The 14,770-nt window shown below is 67.1% G+C and overlaps 1 protein-coding gene across 1 annotated transcript; it reads right to left on the bottom strand.

Annotated features, from left to right (window-relative positions):
- Nucleotides 1–297: 297 nt before the first annotated feature.
- Nucleotides 298–13,517, bottom strand: IRS2 (insulin receptor substrate 2). The gene is given in 3 exon segments (XM_056109687.1): nt 298–2,034; nt 9,763–10,549; nt 10,551–13,517. Coding segments are annotated over 3 exon segments (3,699 nt in total). The 5' UTR covers nt 13,458–13,517; the 3' UTR covers nt 298–2,029.
- Between the last annotated feature and the right edge of the window lie 1,253 nt (nt 13,518–14,770).

Below are 14,770 nucleotides of genomic sequence, written 5' to 3'. Positions count from 1 at the left end.
CTCAGCACCCAGCTCAGCACCCAGCAAACACCAACGCTTTCTGCTGTGCAGAATCTTCTTCCTCATTTCACGCTTTCACCTGAAACATGTCGGGATTCAGGGATGACTTCGGCTGCCAGCGCCAATGTGGCTGTGGGCAGGAGCCCCCGTAGCCAAACCCTGGCTTCGTACAAGCGGCAGTAACAGCTTCTTGGGGCGGGGGGTGGGGGGGTCGCTCCCAGCAGCATCCACGGGCCCCAGTGAGTGCCCGGGAGACCCCCCTCCCCGGGCAGGGCACACGGGAAGGAGGCCAGGCCATCTCATAAATAACCTCTTTATTTATTGCATATGGCTATTCCGGGCGCCCGGCAGCGGGCCACAGACACGGCACTCGGCGTGCGCGGCTGACGCACAGGGCCGGGGCACGGCACAGGCTCCTGCCCGGAGTCCATGTGGTGGGGAGAAACCAAACGTGCACCAAGGAAACACTGTCGCATGACGGCTGACCGTCGGTAGCAAAAAATAGTTTAGATTTTGGTGGGGGAGAGGGAGGGAGGTCAGGCAAACTGTACAAAGACTTAATAATATACAGTGTCAAGGTTTAGCAAACATAACATTTATACATTTTGGTTCCATTCTGTAAACTAAATTAAAAAGGTAAATATTGCATATGCCTTTTTTTTTCTTCTTTTGAAATGTACAGGGTAGAGGAAGTCACTTCCGTATCAGTCTCTTGCTCTTGCTCCGAGGGGCGGAAAGGCCCCACCACGGCCCGGGCCACCCGGTCAGGATCCCACACTCCCGAGTTGGGGCGGGGCCATTCCACGCCACGCGGGGGGGCGCAGCGTCCCCGGGCCAGTGGACCGGCCGCACCCGTCCCCGCACAGATCCGCTGGGCTCCCGGGAATGCCCCACGTGCCCCCTGCTCTACATTCAACTCTGTCTTGCTCTACAAGCGTCATCTGCACAGCGCATCCTGGCAAGAAGACGCTCGCATGGCCACGAAACAGTTTTAAGACATCAAACTTTTTGGTCTTCCTCTAAAAAAAACAAAAAAGCCTCATTTGTATTAATGCATTATTCTATATGTTATAGATCTATATATTTATATATTCTCCCCACCCCCCCAACCCAACCACCCATCACATCTCCAGTGGATTCCTGGTGCCGGCCCCACCGCCCGGGGGTCGGTCCTCGGCCAGGCCCAGAGGAAGTACAGTTCCTGGCCGCTGTCAGCGGGCCCCTGGACATGGATCGTGACCATGCAAGACGGAGATTCCATCTGGCCACTGCTGACACAGGCCGCCGCATCCATGCTCGGCCCATTCCTGGCAGGCCAGCGGGCGTCCATCTGGGAGTGCCCACACCTGACCCTCCTGGGCCTGCTGGGCCAGGGGCCACTGCCCTGCTGGACCCGCTGCTGTGAAGTTTTGGTTCCAGAGACGCAAGCCGATGGGGAAGGCAGGCACGGCGTCTGAGCCCGCCACGAGGATGAGTCTTCTGTGATGTGAAGTACCTACACGAAGGTCATGGAGAGTCGGCCTGTCGGCTGAAGGTCACGCAGAAGCACACTCCCGACTGCCCGCCCTGTCCCCACGGCCTGGACAGACGACGGTTTCCAAGTCTCGAAGGATTCGGTCACGGGAGCTCAGAGGCCAAGCTGATACCCAAGTGCTCAGCCAGGCGCCAGGCTGGGCCGGGCTCACAGCCCGCGGTCCATGGCTCTGGACCACCCCGGAGCTCCCCTGCCAACTGAGGTAGGATTGTGGCAATCTTCGAAGGACACCCCCGGGGCTGGCCCACCTCGTCGCCCAAGAGGGCCCAGCTGGGCTTTGCCAACAGGAAGTCGGGGGCCAGGGGAGCCCCCTCTGAGAACACGCAGCTCTGCCCAGGAGCAGGGCGGCCAGGCTCGCGTGCTGCAGAAACAAAAGCCAAGAGTCCGCAGGGGTGCGTGTCCGAGGGCTGCGGAGGGGCTGAGGCACGAACCCCCGGGAGACGTGAGCAGCTTGGTGGGGGGTCCGCGCTGGGCTGCCGTTGGCTCTGGCCACCATCACTCTGGAAGAGAAGCGGGAACGGTCAGTGTGGGTGGAAAAGCCACAACTCTCCCGGGCGCCCACTCAGCCCTTCCTCCCGGGCACCCTGGGGCATCCCCAGAGGCAGAGCGTGGGCAGGGACTGGGGGGACCAGCCCACGGGGGGGGGCTGCTGGAGTCCAGCCCCACCCCAAATTCTTGGGCTCTAGGACCCCCATGGGCCCCAGGGCCCCCTTCTAGGCTGTAGCGCCCAAGTTCCTGGACCGTGTCCCTAACAGCTGGAGCACATCTGCACCCAGCACAACCCAGGGCACACCCCAAGCTCCCTTAAGGGTCTGCGTGTCCCTCGCCCCCAGCAGGCTGTTGGTCCCAGGCTGCCTTCCTGGAGGGTCTCACCGTGCCCCCACCAGAAGCTGACCAGGCGAGCTGTGACCCAGGGGCCACAAAACCCCTCTGTCTGGAAGACCAGCCACAGCTACTGCCCCTGGGAATGGGAGCGCAGTAGCGTCCCAGCTAAGACAGAGACCCCCCCCGTCTCATGCCCACCTGCCCCAGCACACGAGCCAGCGTGGTGCCCACACCTGGGGGCCCACGAAGCTGACCCCTGGGACAGAGTTTCCTCAAAGTCCAGCACGGTCGGGGCCAAAGCGGTCGTCCAGCAGAGAGGGCATTTGCCTTGCACAAGGCTGACCCAGATTCGATCCCTGAGACCCCAGGTGGTCCCCTGAACCCACGAGGAGTGATCCCTGTGTTCGAAGCCAGGAGCAAGCCCTGAGCCCCAAAATCAAAACAAACCAAATGCCACACCGTGACCCCGAGGCTGGTTTCTGGCCTGCAATCCACAGAGCGGGGCTGACCCAGCCACCTCCCAGACCCCAGACTCGGGCCCTGCCATGGAGATGCTCACGCAGACCCAGCCACGGGTGAGGCCAGCGTCTAGCCCCGTCCCCCACACAGCCTCCCCCCGGCAGAGGGGCTGCCAGCTTCGGCCACAGCATGGGACGGCGGGACAGCGTGGCAGAAGTGTCCCAGGTGGCACCCCACCTATAAGAGCTCCCCCTAGTCCTGGGGGCACACAGAGCCAGGTTCCGGGCCATTGGCCACCACGCCCCAGGGGTCAGTGCCGGCCCCCACAGGAGGAAAGGAGGCCGGGCTGGAACCTAGGGCTGAGCGTCCATCCAAACTCGCTTGCCCGACCTGCCCAGAAGCCAGCCCTGTTCATCCAGACCTGCTAAGACGCAGGGATGCCCCAGGGTCCCCCACCCCCAGCCAACACTAAGCGCATGTCCCTCCGGCAGAGGTAGGGGGACAAGCATTGGGAAAGTCAACTCGATAATGCGGCCCAAGAACCGGGTAGCCGGGCTCAGCTCCCAGGGGCAGTAGGTCTGGGGGGAAAGATGCTCAGTCTCACGTCACGGAGAGTCACGGGGAGCCACGGAGTCACGGGGGTCACGGGGAGTCACAGAATGTCATGGAGAGTCACGGAGAGTCATGGGAGTCACGGAGAGCCGCGGAGAGTCACAGGGACTCACGGAGAGTCATGGAGAGTCACGGGGAGTCATAGAATGTCATGGAGAGTAATGGAGTCATGGGAGTCATGGAGAGTCACGGAGAGTCACAGAGAGTCACAGGGAATCATGGGGAGTCATGGAGAGTCATGGAGAGTCACGGGGAGTCATAGAATGTCATGGAGAGTCATGGGAGTCACAAAGAGCCATAGAGAGTCCATGTGCAGCCCATGGAGAGTATAGGTAAAGGCCCTACATGCTTCATGGAGATCCTGCACTGTTCACGTGGAGCCCAGGTATAGTCATGCAGACGGTCCCATGTGGGTGTATGAAGTATTCCTGCACAACCGCATGTGGATCGTGAAGTTTCAGAGTTCATGTACAATCCAGGTAGTCTCACACACATACACAGTCCCATGGAGAAGTCACCTTTAATCCACAGATCCTCCATGGAATGGTCACGTGGAGTCACAGAGCCCATGTACTGTCCTTGGACAGTTCACACATAGCTCATGTAGAATCCATGCACAGTCCATGTACAATCAATGCAGAGTCCATGTACAGCCCCATGTAGTCATGTAGAGTCCATGTAGAATCCAAGCCTCACGCCCTGCCCATGTCGAGTCTGTGTACAATCCAAGCCTCACGCAGTGTCTGTGCAGAATCCTTGGGCGTTCATGCAGGATCCCACGCACATCCATGTACGGCTCCTGTGGATTCCGTGTCAGTGCTTATACAGTGTACATGGGATCCACGTACAGTCCGGGACATTCCGCATAGTAGAGCCCATGCCAAGTCACGCACTGTCCATGTAGAGCCCGGCCAGTTCATGTGGCCCCAAGGTGTCCAGTTTCCCAAGGGCTCCCCGAGCTCAGGCTGGTGCGAAGTAGAGCAGGGGTCGCTGTGAGCACGCGTGGATGGGGTCCCGTCCAGTGACTGCAGCCGCTCCCGCGAGGGGCACTACAGACACAAGAACCCCCACACACCTAGGACCACAGTCCCCACATCCAGTAGTGCCCACGACCCCCAAGTCAGGACCCTCCCCTCCAGGGAGCCCCACCCCAGCCACAGAGCAGCAGCAGGAAACAAACGCTCAGTGCTGAGACACTCCATAAGCAAACACGGTAGGGGCTGGAGCAATAGCACAGCGGGTAGGGCGTTTGCCTTGCATGCGGCCGACGCCGGTTTGATTCCTAGCATCCCATATGGTCCCCTGAGCACCGCCAGGAGTGATTCCTGAGTGCAGAGCCAGGAGTCAGCCCTGAGTATTGCCAGATGGGACCCCAAAAAGCAAAAAACCAAAAAAAAAAACCCATAAGCAAACACAGTAGCGCTACAGCTGCTTACTCAACCTAAAGCAATACTCAGAATATATTAAAAAAAAAAAAAGGCAAGGTGGGGCGTGATAACAGAGGGCGGGTTCCAGGAAAAACGGTCGCTGGCCCTTTCCTGCGAACTGAGGGGCAAGCACAGGGCTTGCCAGGGTGCCGCCGTGGCAGCCGGGGGACAGGTCAGGGGACGCGGGGGCTGAGTGCCCACTCTAGCAGCTGTCCGCGCCTGGGCCTGCCTACCTCCTGCCAGCCTCGGAGCGCCCTCCGCAGCCCACCGTGAAGGCTGAGACCACGAGCAGGGGACGTGCCCACTGGGGCCCCCACAACACAGCGGCCTGTCCACGGGAGACTCAGCATCTGTCCAGGCCCAGAGGGCCACAGGGAAGGGGCCCGGAGCTTACCCAGAACCTTCCCAGCGGCTCAGCAGGCCCTGGCGGGCCGCACCCCAGTCAACCGGGTGAGAGAGCCCGGGGGCTTGTTCCCCACATCTGCTCTGCTAAAGGGACGCTGGGGTCACTCAGGGCGCAGACAGGGAGAGCAGGCGGCAGGAGCAGAGTTGGTCAGCACATCAGCACTGGCAGGGCAGCCTGCCGGACCTGGACCTGGTCCCCCGGGAGCTGCAAGGCTGGGCAGTGGGCGCAGGGGACCCTGACCCCCAACACCACTCCTGCAGGCACACGGGCGGGGCTTCCTGAGACCCTCGGGCCTCTCTCTGAGCTTCTTCCCACCACCCCACGGGGCCCCCTCCCATCCGTCCTCCCTCTCCCTCTCTGTATTCCTCTCTCCTTCCCATCCTCCCCCTCTCCTCTGCCCCTCTCTCCCCCCCCCCTCCTCCTAGGGGGTCCCACCTGGAGGTGGTCTGGGGACATGGGGCTGGGAGCGACGGGCCTCCAGCACGCACAGCCTGTGCTGAGTCTCTGGCCCACCCTCCAGCCTGTCCTGAATTCTAAACAGATCCCAAGCTGCGAGGCGACAAGGGCTACAATTATCTCCTGACACCCGTCAGAACACGGCGTCTCCCCCAAAATCCACATCGCTCCGCTCCTCCAGGTTTGGAACTGGGAGTCTGCTTAGAATTTAGATGTTAAAAAAAAAAAAAAAAGACTATCTCAGCACTTCTAAATGCACAAAGAAAGTGGCCGCAAGACTCGGGTCAGGCTGAGCAGGGAGGCCGAGGAGGCAGATGCAGGTCTCACCGGGGCGTTTCCCGCCAACCGGCAGGAGCCCGCAACCCCCACACCTGAGTGCTGAGTGCACCAAGCAACTGAGCAATTGAACTAAACTGGACAAAGCTCCAGCAACTCCGCTTCCTCCGACGCTTCCTCCGACGACGTCAGCCACGTCACCCTGCAGCGCGGGAAACCTGATACGCCTCAGAATCAAGACGTCCAGCAAGCACAAAGCGGTCGCTCGTTCACCTGAGGCTCTGAGGCAGTCCGCCCGCGACAGTCTGCAGGTGGCAGTGAGCCCGCCTGCCCTTCCAGCACATTCTACGGCAGCCCACACTCAGTGACTCTCCTGGGCAGTGTCCCTCGCCCAGTGGGAAGAAGCGAGCGCCTCCAGGCTGGCCACTTGCTTGTGCGTCCGCAGGCACGGACCTTCCATATGCTGTAAGGGCCGGCCAGCACCACCTTTTGTCACCACAGCCCCCAGGGACCCGACCGTCCAGTGCCCAGTTCCTGCCCAGCTCGGGCCTGCAGAAACCCGGGCCTCAGCCCCTGCTTGAACCATCTGCCACTCACCTGTCCGCCCATGCTCTGTGTGCTGTGCCCCCGGCCAGCGTCCCACAGACACCGTCCCCAAGGGCCCCCGAGTCTCACCAACCAGCGCAGCCATCAGCAGCTGGAACACAGTGCACACCACGGCTTATCAGAACCAACCCAGAGAACACGGCGGTCGCCAGCCCCGCTGACCCCGGAACACGCAGCCAGCCTCCCCCGCAGCCAGGACGCGAAGCCCCTCTCCCGGTGCCAGATCTGATAGCGGCGGGAACCGGCTCCGGAACCGGGCTTCCAGAGGGGCGCCGGGCTGTCGGAACAGAAGGTCCATTATGCCGGGCCCGCCAGGGTGCCCCGCGCCAGCCATGCCGAGAACTAAACTTCCTCGCGTGGGGCTTTTTCTGTCGTGTCCACAAGGGGCTGAGGGGCTGGTCAGATAGGCCAGGTCCCCGGCTGCCCTGGGGGCTGCTGGACCCTCCTGCAGGGCTGCATCCCCCAGGCCGGGATGGCTGCCAGGTGTCGGGGTCTGAGTCAGTGCCCACCTGCCAGCGTCCCTTAGACCCAGAGGCAGGGCCGTCCTTCCTGCAGCGCTGTGCCCGGGGTCCTGCCCAGCTCCCTGCGCTGTGTGCCAGGCTGAGAGTGAGGGGCTCGGGGCTCGCCCACCATCCAGCCCTGAGTAACTGGGATCAGCAACTGGAAACCTGCCACTGGCCAGGGCCCACTGCCCCTCCGCCGTGTCCCTATCCCAGGGCTGCCCGCTGGGGGCTCGTCAGGAAAGAGAGCAGGCATGGCACCTACACTCAGAAAGCTGTGCAAGAGCCTGTGTGTAGTGAGTGTCCACATCTGTGCAGTGTGTGCACATGTTTGCAGTGTATATGTGCATGTGTGCAGTGTGCATATATATGCAGTGTGTGCACGTGTGCAGTGTGCACACGTATGCAGTGTGTATGTGCGTGCATCTGTGTAGTGTGTGCACACGTGTGCAGCAAGTCTATGGGTGTGTGTGTGCGCACATGTGTCTGCACATGTGTGCACATGTATGCGGTGCATGTGTACATGCACGCAGCATGCAGCTTATGCGTGTGCATGTATGTGTGTGTTACCAGGCCTGCACACTTCCGGAACACCCGGTCTGTGCCCAGGGAATGGGTCCAAGCAGGCCTCTTGTTATCTCACTGAGACAAGAGCTGTCATTGGCAGGAAAGCTCACAAGGCAGAAAGAAAAAAAAAAATGAAGCCTGTGGTTTGTCAAGCAACCAACCTCACTGCCGTGCTAAAAATATTCACCGTCTGCGCTCCCCAGCCCTGGGTGACAGTCCCCACAGAGGGCAGCCGGACTGTCCTCTGCAAACATGGACGCGGCCTCTGACCAGGGAGAGGAATAAAGGGCCTTTATCAAACAAAGTCGCGGCACACGCTCTAGGTGGCGGCTTATCTAATCGGCCCTGTCCACACAGAAAAGCCAATTTTAGAATAAAATTCCCACCAAGAGGCAGCGCCGAGATAGCCCACGCCAGCCGACCACACAATGAAGTTCCTGTCAAGACGCAGCTGTAGGCCGCTCGGGCCCAGCTTGGCAGGTGACCGCACACCTGGCCCTCCGGGTGGCCTCACAGACCCGCTGAGCAACAAGAACTGTCCACTCGGACTGTTCATCCCCACCCCCACCGCCCACCACTGCCCCACACGTCACAACCTCTGGCTTTGTCACCCACCGCCGATGCCAACAGCAAGCGGTACCCAGGCGGGCTCTGGCCCCGCACAGGAGCTGTGCAGGTGTGAGCACAGCCTGCCCCGACTCCTCCCCCTCGTCGGTTCCCGCCCATCACTCTTCCTGCAGTGCCAACCTCAGCCTGGGCAGGACGGAGCTGTAGCACACAAGTGCTCACTGGGGGGTCTGCAGGGCCCCTCTCTGCCTCCACCCCCCCACGACACAACACACACTCCCGGGAATGACACAGCACCACAGCCGGGCGAAGCAAAGCTGGGCTGGGCGCTGCCCTCTGCCTCCTGGAAAGGCCCTGGCTATCCAGCCCCCGAGGGGCCCCAAAGGCTGCTGGCCTCTGCCCATGCCCTCAGCACCAAGAACTGCTATTCTGTCGGGCTGACCCACTGCACAGGCCCTGGGACAGCGGGAGACCACTGTGGCTCTCCTCAGGCCCACTGGGCGGCCCCCTCCCACCCAGACACACACACACACACACACACACACACACATACACACACACACAACAGGGCAGGAAGGGCACACCTGGCGCTGGGGCTGGTTTCTGGGCCAGTAGGGCACAGCAAGAGCCCCTTTCGCGCTCCTACTGTGGTGTCCCCCAACGGGGCAAACACGGGCACCGTTTCCCATGGGCTCCGCCACGCCCCAGCTCCCCAGCTTTCCCTGCCGACTCGGGGCCGCTGAACCCGACCTGAGTGCCCCTTGCCGAGGGCCCACCTCGGGTAACATCCACGGATTCAATCAGCCGCGGCCGCATGGTGCCAGGCCTCCGAGAGGCTGTGCCATCTTTATTCTGTTTTTAATTAAAAGAGCACACCGCATGGACTGGCGGGCTGCACGCTCTTCCCTCCTAGGAGTGGCCTCGTGGGCACACAGGCTGGACCTCACCCCTCCCCGGAGGACCCAGGCCCTCAGGCCAGCTCCCAGAAGCCCCCTACCTGATAGCCCACAGTCCACAGGAGCAGAGAAGCAGAAACTCCCCGAAACTACACCCCCCCCCCCCACCCGGGGAAACTTGCCTGCCCGCCACATAGGCCCTTCTCAGGTGAGAGTCACCAAGGGCTGCAGAGGAGGATGCACACACCCGCCTCCCAGCATCCCCGTGGGCTGGGGCCGTCTCTGGCCACGCCCACCACAGAAGCCCCAGAACCCCTGGGTGAGGCTGAGCCCATCCAGGGGGCATCCAGGTGTGGCTGGTTTGGGGGTCCGCTGCCTGAGGAGCAAAGGAAGGTCCTGCCTGGTTCCCGCAGCCCACCCAGGGCCCTCAGGCTCCCCCTTATTCCTCTGACCCCACAGCTGGGAGCTGTGTAAACACAGCGGGGAGGAGCACAGTGCCCCCCACCTGGCGCTGAGTGTTGGGGGGGCTGAACTGGGCAGCAGTGTGGTCTGGGGGGAGAGGAGGGTTGTAAGAAGGGCGCCGTGGAGCCCGAGAGAGACCCCCCAGCCCAACCGTGCTCCCCAGCCTCACCTTTCACCACCGCCGCCTCCTTCAGGTGATGCGACAGGAAGTCGATGCTGGCGTAGGTGTTGGGGGCGGGCAGGGCGCCCGGCCCGGGGCCCCCCACGGCGCCGATGAGCCCCCCGAGGCTGCGGGTCCGGCCCCAGGCGCCCTTCTCCGGGGGCAGCTGGTCGCGCACGTCGATGGCGATGTAGTTGAGCCCGTTCTGGAAGCCGGCCGAGGTCTCACGCCGCATGGGCGCGCCGTTGCCGCCGGGGCAGCCCACCAGGGACCCCGCGGGACCCGCCGTCCAGGGCCGCGTGGCCAGCGGCGGCTGCAGGTGGCGCGGGGACGCGGGGGGCTCGTGGCCCGCGCCGGGGCCGCCCTCGCCGCTCTTCCGGAGCGACACGTTCTCCACCGAGGCCGAGTTGTGGCGCTTGGGCGCGTGCGCGAAGGATGGGGACACGGGCGTGACGGTGGTGGTGGACGAGAAGGTCTCGGAGCTGTGGCGCCGCCGGCCGCCCTGAGGGTCGGCGCGGATGACCTTGGCGCCGCGGTGCGGGTCGGCGGGCTGGCTGCCCTGCAGGAAGGCCTCCAGGCCGGACACCTGCTCCATGAGGCTGCGCCGCTTCACGCCCGACGTGGGGCTGCCCGCGCGCGCGCCCTCGGGCTTGGGAGGAGCCGCGATGGGCTGCGGCGGCGTGGCGGCCACGCCGAAGGCCATCTCGGTGTAGTCGCAGTGGTCCCCGGGCTGGGCCTCGGCCGGCGCGGGCAAACGGTACAGCTCCCCGGGTGAGGGCGGCGGCGGGGGCCGCGCGCTGCAGGGCCGCCGAGGGCGCGGCCGGGCGCGGGGGCAGCGGCGGGCACGGGGACGAGGCGTCCGGGGAGCCCGCGGGGCCGGGCCGGGGCGACCTGGGCGAGCTGAAGTCCAGGTTCATGTAGTCGGACAGCGGCGAGCGCTGGCGGCTGTCGCTGCTGGTGCCAGGCGTGCCCGAGCCGAGTGACGACGCAGGGCTGCTGGCCGAGAGCAGCGAGCAGGACGAGGCGGCCGAGGCCAGGAGCGACGGCGCAGGCGGCGAGGGGCGCGCGCCCGCCTCCCCGAAATCAATGTTGATGTACTCGCCGGGGCTCTGGGGCTCGGGGGGCAGCGGGGTCTCGTGCATGCACGGCAGGGTCTGGAGGCCGTCCAGGGACAGGCGAGTGGGGCGCACGGCGCGGCCACGCGGGGTGGCGAGGCCCTCGGGGCGCACGCTGGTCAAGGGGCGCGCGGGGGATGGGGCAGCAGCGTGCGGGGGCGCGCCCGCGGGACCGGCTGGGGGCTCGGGCCGCTCCTCCTCCAGGATGCGGCCCACGGGCGAGCTCATGAGCACGTAGTGGTCCTGGTCGGCGGCGCAGGGGTGCGCGGCCTTATAGGCACGCGGCAGGGAGCTGTAGCAGGTGTCCCCGCCACCGTGGCCGTGGCCGTGGCCGTGGCCGTACCCGGCGGCCGAGAAGAAGTCGGGCGGGGTCCCCGCGGGGCCCGCGTCGCTGGGGGACATGTTGAGGTAGTCGCCGCTGGACAGCAGCTTGGAGTCGGGGGGCTCCATGGACATCCGGGAGCCGCACCACATGCGCACGTAGCCGCTGTCCTCGGGGGAGCTGGCCGGCGGGAAGGCCCTGCCCAGGGCGGCCAGCGTGGGGACGGGCGCGGGCCCCGGCGCGGCGGCCCCGCGGGGCTGCACGATCTGCTGCGGGGCCGACACGCTGGTGGGGCTCATGGGCATGTACTCGTCGGCCCGGCCCGCCGCGGGCGCCCGCAGCGCCGCGCCAGGCGTCATGGGCACGTAGCCGTCGTCGGGGCCCAGGTGGCCGCTGGAGCCGCGGCGCGAGGCGATCTCGATGTCGCCGTAGTCCTCGGGGTAGGGGCGGTAGGCCACCTGGGGCGAGGACGCGGGGCAGGAGGGGCAGAGGCGGCCGGCGCTGCCCGCGAAGGTGGCCCGCATCAGCGTGTACTCGTCCAGGGAGGCGGAGGAGGGCTGCGGCGCGGGACGCTGGCGCGCGGGGGTGGTCAGCGAGTAGGTCCTCTTGCGCAGGCCGCGCTCGGGGTCCGGGGAGTCGCCGGACACGCGGCGGTAGGCGCGGCCGCAGTGGCTCAGCGGCCGGTCCATGGTCATGTAGCCGTACAGGTCCCCGGCGGGGCCGTCGCGCGCGGGCGGGGTCTCGGCCACGGACTCGGGCGTGTCGCTGCGGTGGCTGCCGCAGGCCCGCAGGTCGCCGGGGCTGGAGCCGGACTCGTCCAGGGACATGAAGCCAGGGTCGCTGGGGGACCCCGAGGCGGAGGCGCTGCCGCTGGAGGGGCGCGGCGCGGCGGGGTGCGCGGGGTGCGGCAGCGGCGGGGGCGCGCCGGGCGCGGGCGGGTAGGAGCCCGAGCCGTGGCCGCTGCTGGACGACAGGCTGCCGGGGCTGGTGGCGGCCGGGGGCGAGTGCGCGGCCACGGGCATGGACATGGAGCGGCTGTGCTGCAGCGCGCCCCCTGCGGGCAGCAGCGGCCCCTTGCCCGCGCGGCCGCCGCTCAGCGTGTGCGAGCGGCTCAGGGGCGCGCGCGCCGGCCCGGGGCTCAGGGGGCTGCCCGCCGCGGACCCCGGCCGCCCCGCCGCCGCGCCCGCCGCGCCCGCCGCGCCGCCGTCGCCCTCGCTGGCCGTGCGCACCCGGCAGGCGCCGCACGGGGCGGCGGGCGGCGTGGCGGCCAGGCTGTCGGTGCGCGAGCGGCGCACCAGGCCCGTCTGGCTGGGCGGCAGGTTGACCAGGTGGTGGTGGCGGCGCGCGCCGGGGACGCTGATGGGGTGCGTGGCCGACGAGCCCGACGACTGGCTCTTGCTGCGCGGCCGGAACTCGAAGAGCTCCTTGAGCGCCTTCATGGCCTCCAGGATGGTCTCGTGGATGTTCTGCGCCACCACCGAGTCGTCGGCCTGCATCCACAGCTCGCCGGGGCCCGTGACGGCCGAGCGGCCCACCTCCACGAAGAAGAAGCTGTCCGAGTGGCCGCAGCGCCGGATGTTCATGAGCTGCAGCGTCACGGCCGGCTGCTCGCAGTTGAGCTTCACGAAGCCGATGGTGCGCGCCGACAGGCACAGGCGGTACACGCCCGTCAGGTTCTTGCTCTGGCCCAGGCCCTTGGGCTTCAGGGTCACCTGCCACACCTCGCGGTAGGCGGCCGCGCCGGGCGCCCCGGGCCCGTAGCTGTCATCGGCCGAGCCGCCCAGCGCGCCGGGCAGCGAGGCGCTGCAGGACGCGGCCAGGGCGGCGGGGGGCGCGGCGGCCGCGCGGCCCTCGCTCAGCAGCTCGGTGAGCGCGCGGTACCAGCCCTCCTGCTCCTGCTCGTTCTCGGCCGCCACGGCGAAGTACTCGTCCTTGGTGTAGAGCGCGATGAGGTACTTGTGCTTGGCGTCGGCGCGCTTGTTGACGTTGAGGCAGCAGTCCAGCGCGATGACCCGCTTCGGCGCGCCCGCCTTGCTCCGCCACTTCTTCTCGCTCTCGTAGTACTCGAGCCGCGGCGGCCCCGCGCCCGCCTCGTCGCCGCCCGCGCCGGGCCCGCGCAGCACGAAGAAGCGCTTGTGGCCGTGCCGCTGCTTGCGCAGGTAGCCGCACTTGCGCACGCTGTGGTTGTTGTTGTTGTTGTTGTTGTTGAGGTTGGGGCCGTCGCCGCCCGCCGGCCCCGGGGCGCCGTGCCGCGGCGGGCTCGCCATGGCCCGGGGCGAGCGCCGGGGGCGGCTCCCGGGGCCCGCGTCCCCCCCGCGCGCGCGCTCGCGCGCCCCGGGCCCGGGCGGCGTTGGGGGCGGCGGCGGCGGCGGCGGCGGCGGCCGAGGCGCGCGGGGCCGGGGGCGCCCCTGGCCCGGCGGCCTCCGGGGCGCGGCGGGCGGCGCCGCGATCGGGGTCCCGGGCGCGGGGCCGGGCCTAGGGCGCGCCGCGCCGCGCGGAGTCGGGCTGCGCCCGGGCTGTCGGGGTCGGCGCCGGCCCGGGCTGGCCGCGGTGCCCGCCGCGCGGTGAGTAACACATCGCGCACCGAGTGACTGAACTAGGAGCAAAACAACATGTGACTCGGCGTTACGCAGCCCCCGCGCCGCCGCCCCGCCCCGCGCGCCCGCATTGGCGCCGCCGCCCCCGACCGACGGCGCGCGCGGCCAATGGGCGGCCGGCGCGGGGGGGCGGGCCGCGCCCCGCCCCGCCCCCCTTTCTCCGCGGCCCGCGTTTCCCGCCGCGCCCGCCCCCCGCCGCCGCGCCGGGGCCGCGCGCCCGCCCCCGTTAGCCAGAGGCGCGCCGGGGGCGCCGCTGCCGGGAGGCCGCCCGGGGCGGGGCGGGGACGGCCCGGTTCAGCGCCCGGGGGCTGCGCCCCCCCCCCCCGCCCGCGCCCCGCCCGCGCCCCCCGGCACGCGCGCGCGGCTCCGGGCTCGGGGTGGCGCGCGCGCCCGGCGCGGCGGGGGTGCGCCTGGGTGGTGCCCGGGTGCCCGGGCCGCCGGCTTGTTTACGAGCATCGCGGTGGTCACCGGGCAGCGCGGGTCCGGCCGCGGCGCAGCGGCGCGGGCACGGCACGGGCGCGGGCGGGTCGGCGGGCGCGGCGGTCCCCCAGCCCGGCCCCCCGTTCCGCGGGCGGGTTCGGGGGAAGTTGAGAGCGTCTGCTCGGGAGGTAACCGGAGAAAGCCGGGAGGACGAGCCCGCGGCCGAAAGGCAGTTTCCATGGTGCCGGGAGAGGGCGGGGGCTCGGCCGGGCCCCGCGCGTCGGCTCCCCTGGGCGCTGCCCCGCCGGGCTGCGGGCGCCCCCGGGGAGAGCCTGCAAGGTGCCGCCTCTCCGGGCTGCGGCAATTTCCGAGCCTGAGCGGAACAACGACCGGGAGCGGAAGACCGCGACCCCCAAAGCACCACACGCCCAGACACACACACACACACACGCAAGAGACACCCGCGCGCGCGCGCACGCACACACACACACACACACACACGCACGTCCTGGGAAGAAAACACTGCACTACACAACAAACCCTTCTCTGTTTCTTTTTAAAAT

This window comes from Sorex fumeus, unplaced genomic scaffold (assembly GCF_029834395.1).
Source record: "Sorex fumeus unplaced genomic scaffold, SorFum_2.1 ptg000008l, whole genome shotgun sequence".
NCBI classification, from domain to species: domain Eukaryota; kingdom Metazoa; phylum Chordata; class Mammalia; order Eulipotyphla; family Soricidae; genus Sorex; species Sorex fumeus.
Note: the sequence above shows the minus strand (reverse complement) of the source record. Positions and strands in the feature narration are given on the sequence as shown.